Here is a 10000-nt window from a genome sequence, read left to right on the forward strand (position 1 = left end):
TGCAAGATTCGAAATGCAGTGAGATGGATGTAGAGCGATAGCAAAATTATTGTTCCCTCGATTTCTCTCTACTTTATTTCCTCTCGTGTGTGCGACAATTATTCTTTTCTCTTTTCTTTGAAAAACATGAAGGAAAAAAAATAATAGCGTTACTTTTAACAGCTGTTTAGTCCAGCTTTTATCCTCAACTGACGAGAATGGACGACACACACCGTGTATTCTGAAGAATGAAAAATAACAATAACCATAAAGAACATAAAGAATTGACTCCACCACAAAATACACTATATCTAATAACATCTCCGGCAGGGAAGGACTCTAAGGATTATGAATTGCGTTGCCCGTAAACAAAAATTGGATATATCTGTTTCTTCTAAAGTCTGCAGGTTGTCTTTTTTTAAATGAAAGTATCCGTTGAGGTGTCGCAGGTGTTAAGGGTAAGACAGGACTCGGGTGAACTGACCCATGCAAACGCAAATGGCATTCAACAAGGTGTGAGGTGAATGCATTGCCTCGGCTGCTCTCCTTGAACACAAGCCGTTTTCCAGAGTCGGAAAGTGAATGCGCAATGAGGCAGAGGATGGAGGTCTAATGGTAGCAACTGCCAGCTTGGGGGACGAGAAAGCAGGGGTTTTGGGGGGCGCTTTTCACTTATCATGACTATTTCTTTTCTAGGGGAAGGGGGTGTATTTAAGAGTACACTATAGATGATGGTGATTCATACGTTTACTTTCATTGAATATTCTGAATAAACTTCATAAGAAAGTAGTTGTTAAAAAGTAAACAAATGATTGTAATCACTAGTCTTGTGCGTTTGAGAATCAAATTTCGGCTACACCTTAAAGAACACCCAAGGCAAGAGCTTTGATAGTTCCATCCTCTGGATTTATCATTAATATCTATTTTTTTTTCCAGTGAGCTTATCAGCGGCACCTGTATGTCTTAGTGCATAATGACAGCTCACTCTAGGCCGTTGCTCGAGAACTACAGTTGAGGTAATGCTTGTCACCAACACTCCTACTTATGGAAGGGATAAGGGGCAGGGTCCCAGGGAGGGCAAGGCATGGGGCACAGGGTAGGCAGGGCTAGAAAGAGGGAAATAAGAGGGGTAGGGGTAGTGGAAACTCCTTTTTTTTCTCTTCTCTTTTTTGAATACTGGGCTTGAATCAGCAGTCTGGAAGGGACATGCACTTAACCACAGAGTCTAAGGAAAATGAGTACATCAGCCGCTGTGGGAGAGAAAGAAGACAGAACGTCGCTCTTCGGCCGTTTTAAGCTCGAAAGAACACACAGCATCTGAGAGTCGAGACCGTGTTGTGAGCGCCGAAATGGTCTCTTTAGTAGGGGCCACAACGCTGCCTCGACAACCAGGAGCTGAGTTCCGACGGGGCCAAAGCGGGTGGAGAGCGGAGCTAGACAGTTGGGCATGAAATCCTTTTTTGGATTTTGACTCTATTTTGATTTAATTATCATTACTTTTTTAAGGAAATGAAAAGTTAAAAGAGAGATGGACCTACACTTACAATAGTCATCAAAAGGCTCGTAGAGGATAACATACTCTATAATAGAGAGTTTTTTTAAAAATAAGATACTGATTATAGGAGCAGATCTTTTACTTTACAGATGACCTTTTCCTGGAAGAGTTTAAAAAAAAAAGAAAAATAAAACTTAATCATGCGAGCTACTGAACCCTTCTTCTTTGACTTGGTAATGACTTATGACGCATCTATCCATAATCCATCCCAGATGCACCATGGAACATTATCCCTTTATTAACAATAGATCATCGTTTATCCGATTCCCTAGTGTACATGGTCCTCTATTTGAATGGGGGTTTGAAATTATAAGATATATAATTCTTTATTTCTTTTTGAGCAAGAGAGTGTAAACTTGAGGTTGGACAACAAGTACTAAGGATCTCCATGTGTGTGTGTGTGTGTGTGTGTGTGTGTGTGTGTGTGTGTGTGTGTGTGTGTGTGTGTGTGTGTGTGTGTGTGTGTGTGTGTGTGTGTGTGTGTTTTACATGCATATGCCTTTGTTTTTTATAGATGTGATCAAAGCTGTTATACTGGGAATGTCGTGTTGGGTGGGATGAAAAAGAAAAATAATTAAAAAAAAAAGAAAAAAAAAATCAGAGATATGATCGTGTGTGGTAACGTGTGATGCTTGTTTGCATTTCTGATTGATTTTAAAAAAGACTCGTGTCATTATGTGAATCAAGCTATAAACAATAATAAAAAATAGTGAAAAAATAGGCTTCTTAATATTACATGTTCAAGCACTGTAAAGGGCATTGCGCTGTGTGGGTATGTGGGTATGTGAGACATCGTGTGTGGCATAGTGTGAAGCTGTGAACATTGCTACGGAAGGGTTCAGAAAACTCCGCGCAATGTATTTTTTTTTTTTTTTTTTTTTTTTTTTTGACCATGCAGGGAAGCAGCAGCCCAAATGACCCATGGTAAATAGCCATTTCACCATCGCCGAATTTTGAAACTGAAAAACTTCATCAGAAAATGGATATATATATATATATAGAAATATATTCAGAGCCTAGCTGTAATCAATGCACATGTTGAATGTGTAATCGATGAGACAAAAAGTAAACAAGGTGAGACAAGGGGTGCTGCCCAGGAATAGAATATATTAGTAAAAAATCCTATTTTAATCAATAATTTTGGCTTAAACTTAAGTTAACACACACTTAATATCTTAGCATAGTGAATGGACAGCATTTCGATGGTAACCGTACTTGTGAAAATTTATTCCATTAAACGTACCATGAAGGCTTTAAAATCATAAGAAGCACGTAGCGTGTCTACTGCGCGGTTAGCCTGATGATAAATGCAGTTTAAAATTACAGGTTATTTCTATTTACTCTCGTTCTTGCTCTCTCTCTATGGTCTACAAACTAGGACAAGTTGCAGCCAGAAGTATAGATAAAGACAGAAATATGTAAAAAGTAATGTAAAACTATAAACGGTAGTTAGATCCTAGATAAGCATCAGACAAACCCCACAGTAGGACAATGTTCGTGCGTGCAAATAACATGCTGCGCTTTTACCAATTGTAATGCAAATTGTACACAAAATAATAAAAAAATAAAAAAAGTACTTAGGACACAGAGACGATCATAACCGGAACCAAGCGAGAGTGACACACAGGCAAAGGTAAAAGTGCACAAACGACACGGGTGTCCCCACTTGTTGCTGAGTTGCAAGTTGCAAGCACCCATGAAAATCATCGCTATTTTTTTTTTTTTTTTTTTTTTTTTTTTTTTGATCACACATTGCCACACCATCATGAAAAGGAATGCATGATCTGTGAATTTGTTTTATTGTCGTGTCTACATGTGTATGGAGAAAGCAGGTATAGTTAAAGGTGGTATATATATATCTCAGGTGAGAAAAGTATTTTTTGCTTCTTTTTTAATGTGGTGGGAGATGGGGGGAGGCACAAATTCAAAGGGCAGGGGGGCCAAGGTAGGAAGGGAGAGCGAGAGAAAAGTTAAGGTAAAGAAATATATAGGTGGTTGTCAATTTAGAAGAAAAAAAAAACAATAAACAAATAAATCTTTTTCCTAATAGCTACGGTAAAAAAGTGAAGAACCTGCTCATGACGTATCTTATTTGAGGGCACTATGCCTGTAGAAAACAAGAATGATATTATATATATGTAAAATATATATATATAAATCAATGTGAACTCTATTGTGGCACACGCTTAAAATGTTACTCCCTCCGTGAACATCCCTGGTATCATAGAACCGAGCTCTTGTGTTCGAAATGTACATGAAGATTCTTCTTTCACCAAGTTTACCTATCAGAGGCACCGATTCTGATGTAGCCGGTGTTGTGGCAGAGACCATGTTCAAGAATAGGGTTAACGACAGAAGAATTGTTATTTCTGCAATTTTAGAACAGGTTGTTTAATTGGTTGTTTTATATATCTCTTAACGCATAAGAGTTTTTTTTTCTTTTGTAGTTTGTAAATCAGAAATTAGTTACAATCTGTTTTATTTTTGATATTTCAAAAGTATTATACACAAACAGCTGCCTACACAGGTTTTTTATTGTTATTTTCTCTCATTTGTGCATGGTATTATCTCGCATAAATGATTAAAAAATATACTTTTTTTCTCTTTTCTTCTGAGTGTTTACTATTACACAGAAAGCTTCGAGGATAAAGCATGGATGAGAGATATAAAGGGAAACAAAAAAAATGAAGAATGAAGAAGAGCATTTGCTGCACACACCTAAGGGAGGGTAAACGTTATTATGTGCACCTGTGTAAGCAATTGTGTCACCTGGTATGACGACAACAGTGAAAGCCAAAATCAAAATGAACCCAAAAAGAAAACGAAAAAAAAAGTATGAACCAAATCGAGAAATTAGAACATAAAAGGAAAAAAGAAACAAAAACAATTATCAAGTTACGCTACAACATTTAAAAAGATGAATTTATCTGGGGTATATCTGTAGCTAAAAGAGACTTTTGATGTTAAGAGGAAGATATAACATCTCTCTCTCTTTCTCTCTGGCTCTCTCTCACTCTCTTTCTCTCCTATCTCTCTTTCTCACTTTCTCTCTCTAATCTCTATCCATGATATGTGTTGTGGTTGATATTTCAGATAACCCCATAGTCAAGAATCGTAATTGACATTATTGAAGCAATAAGTTTTAGCCAAGCAAAAGGATGGTTCTTATACATACCATGTAAAGAGCATCTTATTTAGGTGACCTTGATTATCATTATTTTTTTAAATATTTGAGTAAGAGTGAGAATAACCATGTAAATGGAGACTGGTAACCAAGTGCCTATGTGTCATCCATGCTTATTCTCACGTAATGTAGCTGAAATGGAATCTCATTAATTATTGGAGCATTTTAGAGATGCATTATTTAAGGAAACATAACAAAAATATGCAGTTTCAAAAAAAACATTCCATTGATCTAATCTACCTTGAGACGACAACTATGTATATATATATATATATAATTTCTTGAACAGCTGAACACAACTTGGGAGAATTGTAACCTTCTATTTCTTTATATATATTTTTTTCCCAGAAGGTCTTTGGTCTCTGAATAAAAAATATATAGATTTGGAGCCTTGAGATCCCCAGCGTGATATTTGATTTTTTTTTTCTCTCTTTATTATTATGTTGTATTGTTAGAAGCTTAGAAATCTCCATCCAACCTATGATGGACAAAGCATAGGTGCAGTGAACCTCCCTCCCTCTCTTTTGAAGAAGAAAAAGATAACACTTGGCGTTTTTTCTTTCTCTCATTTTTTTTGAGAAATATTAATACTATGATAAATCTCTCAGATGGAACAAGAGCATGACGTTAAGACTATTAACATATGAATATAACAAAGTGTTTAAGGGACTTTAAAGTATGTGGAAGAGCCTAAGATGAGATAAAAAATCGACCAGCATGGTGATTATGACTACTGACATGATGGTGAAGTCTACTGACGTTTAAGAACTCTTGAAAAGTGTTTAGGACTTCGGACAAGAGTGTTGAGGAATCTGAGAGCTTGTGATAGCTAGTATGATCCAAAAACATTACATTGAGGGTGATTTCTCTCATCAGTCCTATGAGAAGGGTATTTATTTCATTTTTATTTCTTTCCAAATAGAATTAATGACTGGAAGTTTTGCCAAAAGGGTTGACAGGCACGGCAAGATGATTGGTTGATATAAGCATCCTTTTTTTTTTTTTGGCTCTCTGAAAGAAAGGAGAGATTCTTTTTCTTTTTCTTTAATCAGTGAATTGTAAACGCGAGTTGACTGGTGTAATGTTATTCAAGTAAACTCTTTAGTTAAGTGAGTCTCCGTCGTTAAATTATAGTATCTTATAATTCTCAATCAGAAGATTTGTAGAGGAGGAATATACATATATACACACACACATACACAAAACCGTGTATGTGCGTGTATATATAAATATATTCATAAATACAACTGATACAGCAAGTTTGTATACAACAAGAGGGGCACTACCCATGAAATACGTTCGCATAGAGTAAACAAAGTAACCTTGAAAATAATATTAATAATAAGTCTGATAGTGTGAGCAAGTAATAAATTAAAAGACACTGAAGGCATGCGAAGGAGCTACGTTGTTTTAAATAGCTATTAACACACTCAGCCATCGGTACTTGAGCATTAAGAAGAGTCACACACTAATGCCTTGTACTTGATAGCTAAATGGTTATGGCGAGGCAAAAGAACATATAAAAAGAAATAAATAGGAAAAGCAATAACAAGACATGCACTGATGAAGATCACTTTTTTTTTCTTACTTTAAACCAAAAATAAATGATTACCTTATATACGATCTGGAGTCCACATCGTATACTGTCAAATACTGTAATATACTGTACATCTCACTAGGACACACAGCCAAGCACACCAATGACGGACTACTAGTTAATGATATACACACGTCACATATTTTTTTTTTTTTTTATCGTTATGATTTTTTTTTCTATTTTTTTTTTAACCCTTGTCCAAATAATAGAAATAAATTGTTGCTTTCTTAACCATCAGGGGTAGGTAACACTGATATTTATGCCATTGATTTTATCTCTATTGTTTTTTTTAAATGTATATATAAATCTAAGCGGGAGGAATGATGATTTTAAAGTGGTTACGTCTGAGGTGTCTTAGGGTAATTTTAGAGAACAGTTTTCAGCTCAAAATGACAAGATGCTTGTTTGTTTGTTTGTTTTTTTCCTTCGTACTCTTTCCGTTTTTTTTTTCTTTCTTTTCTTTTCTTCCTTTTCCAACAAAATCCTACTACGGCCTGTAGATGTTAAAGCGATTCCTATTTTGTTTCTCGTTTTCTTTGTTTTTTTAATAGTTGGGTTTCTCATTAACCATCAACCTTCGATATAATAAAACACTGTGCGACACCAAACGTTTGTTTCGGATGTAGTGAAATAAGTATAATAACGATGATAATAAAAGTAATGATAATAAAAGTAATAATAGTAATAATAATAATAATAATAGTAATAATAATAATAAAAACAGTAATAATAATAATAAATTTCAAAATAAAGAAAGGGGCAAAATTACAAAGTGGTACAGATTCCAATGCTTACGTCACAACACGCCCTTGGATCACCGCTTGTTCAATTAAAGGGGTTATAGTTTTTTAAAGAAGCGGCCCAAACTCTGCTTTAAGTCCTTAAGAAATTTCAGATGCAGTGACTGACACTCTGACTCGGTCTTGAACAGTGTTCCTCTTACAGGCGGAAGATAGCGTGCATTGAGATAAAATGCTGTTTTATTTTATGCCTCGTATCTTAGAGATGTATTTTTTTTTTTTTTTTGTTATTCATTATTTTGTTATTCATTACCTTGACTTGCCAGCGTTGTAATGTTTTCCGTCTATTCTTGTTTGTTCATATATATACCATTCGCGTGAGATACGTATGCGACGTAACATTCTCAAATCGTTATCGTAAGAAAAATAAACAAATGAATAAAAAAAATACGCTTTCACGTTCAAAGTGAATATCTCGGTATTCATGTTCTACGATCTGGCTATTGATTATACTCTTTGAGAAGTGAGCATTTCGTATCTAAAGACAGTCTTAAGAACTCTTTCAGAATTTCGGCCTCGTTGATTATTGCAAGTGACGCATATTATTGATTCTGAGTTTTCTAGATGCAAAAGATAAAATAAAACTCGGGTCTAACTTATATCAAAAGTTCGAGAAATGAAGCAGTCTTTTAAACCCGGGAAACTTGAGGCGTACATGCACATATCTATTTTTATTGTCCTTTTTTTTCTCTTTGTTCTTTTTTTTGGAAACTCAGAATTGCAATGTAATAATAAAAAAGAGACTGCCATCGATGGGAAATGCACTGATAGAATGAATGATCTTTTTAAACTTGTGATATTATTCACAATTATTAATTTATTTTATGGATTAGGGCCGTCTTTTAAGTATGTGTATGGTGATCCATGAATTTTTTTTAGATAAATTTAGTAGTTTTTTAAGGAGATTCTTAGTTAGTTGACCACATTCTTTTTAATGTTATATGGTAATATTTACCTTCAAAGGCCCCATGTCTATTCTACAAATGTCACAATATTAATATAAATTGCATAGTCCAGTGATGTACTATTCTAAAATGCTTAATTATTTTTGGAATGATTTATCAGCAATAATTGACTTACAATATTATTTTCTTAGTATCACAGCAGGACCAAAACAGGATATCACGAATAATTAGATATATCACTGTCTGTCTCCCAGAAGGCACAAGTCAGATAGAAATCGAATCCATGCTTAGTTGCCAATATCATTACTTTGCTTAATAAAGAGACGTGTAGTAAATCTGAACAAGAAGGTTGAATTCATGTAAGGAAAAGTTTGAAATTAGATATATCCGAAAAAGACTGACCACTAAATGTCTAACATTAGCTGTAATATACTTAAATGTACCTGTATTTGCCACCTTACTTTAGTTTTGACTACTTATGAATTTCTCACTTCGATTTCTATACAGACGTAAGTGTCTCAATTTCACCATGAAATACAGTGGGGAAGAAAGCTGTCTCCAGGACTTAAATTTGGCCTTCCATTCGGGCCAGACGAAACCTCTCTGTGAGACAGACGCCTGTGTTGTCGTTTACTAGAGTGAGCGCTGGGGCAGGTTGGGTGTTGTGAGGTAGAGCAAACACTATGGAAATAAAGAGAGAGAGGCCGAGGATGTCTGGCCGTACCTAGTGTCAGTTTCTCGCCAGTGTCAGGGGGCAGTGTGAAGCCAAGCAAAGTCATACTGCTTATCATTATACAGGGCAGAACCAGATTGTATAAATAATAGATTGTGCGTCGCCGTATCTTGATGATGAAGGTTATGTCCACATATGGCTCTGGGCAGCATTGGTACGTCTGTACGTTTCGCTCACCAGGAACCTCTGTAAAATAACGTTAATTAGTGAAAAAAAGGAATTAGGTTTCGGAGAAGAGCCATTGGAAGGATCTCGCTGAGGCAGAGTGTCTCACTCTCTCTCTCTCTCTCTCTCTCTCTCGTCTTCACTCGAGGTGGCGGCGACGGCGGCGGTGGCGGAGGCAGCGTGCGTTCGTGATCGCCCGCGCTCTCGTGCTATCTCTCTCTCTCTCGCTCTCTCTCTACACCCGCTCTCCGGCGGCGCTCGACCGCTGTCTTGGCCCCTGAGGCTTTGTTTTTAATTGAATGAAAGAGGTACTTGGTTTTTATATTTTGATTTTTTTTTTATTATTAGAGTATTCCACGTCCATGGGCTTTCGCAGATCTCTTCGATACGATTCCTCTTGTTAGCCTCTTACGGTTCTCTCGTCATTCGTGAAACAAATCAACCAAAAAAGAAAGTAAAAAAAAAAAAAAAAAAAACAGAAAACGCTGTGGCCGGCAGAGGAGAATAATAATAAAAAAGGAGAAGCAGAGAGGTTGGAATAGAGCGGACAAGAAACAAGTTGTGTTGGGACGGGATGGGTTTGGTGGTTGAACGAGGAGCCGGGCAAGACGATGGAAACAAAACATCTTACAAGGAATCTCATGCTGAACCCACCCTGAGTTAGACCACTGACTTGATTGATCATTATTATTATTATTATTTTTCTCTTCTCTCTCTACACCTTCTCTCTCGTTTATTCAATTGAAAAATCCTTCCTATTCAAAGCATCTAAGCCATCCTCTTCAACTAGCTTGGACTCGTTCGCCCTGGCTCCTGGTTCGCTGTTCAATGATTATCATCTCAGGAGGTCGGAACTAAGATCATCACCCACCCCTGACCTCCCCTTTGGCGTGAAATCGGTGTTACCTTCCCCGTTGCAGGGCATAAAATGGTATATCAATTGAGAATCTCAACAACAGGAAATCTTGGGTAATGAGGGATGCTCTGTCAAAATCCCGTTCTTACCAACTAACACTATATCGAGTACTAATTACGGTTATGGTAGTAAAAAATGTACAATAAGAAACGAATATTCCAAACCA

At 36.3% G+C, this 10000-nt stretch overlaps 1 protein-coding gene across 5 annotated transcripts in view; it reads right to left on the reverse strand.

Annotated features, from left to right (window-relative positions):
• LOC113811765 (neuronal acetylcholine receptor subunit alpha-7) overlaps positions 1-10000 on the reverse strand; it is a 427407-nt gene that overhangs the window by 99846 nt on the left and 317561 nt on the right. Inside the window, exon 8 of one of the 5 annotated variants that reach the window (XM_070141080.1) lies at positions 3817-3903. The exons of the other annotated variants lie outside the window; for them this stretch is intronic. Coding sequence (XP_069997181.1) covers positions 3817-3903 — 87 coding nt within the window. The remainder of the gene's footprint in view (positions 1-3816; positions 3904-10000) is intronic. 5 annotated transcript variants of the gene reach the window in all.

Source organism: Penaeus vannamei, chromosome 27 (genome assembly GCF_042767895.1).
Source record: "Penaeus vannamei isolate JL-2024 chromosome 27, ASM4276789v1, whole genome shotgun sequence".
In the NCBI taxonomy this organism is placed as follows: Eukaryota; Metazoa; Arthropoda; class Malacostraca; order Decapoda; family Penaeidae; genus Penaeus; species Penaeus vannamei.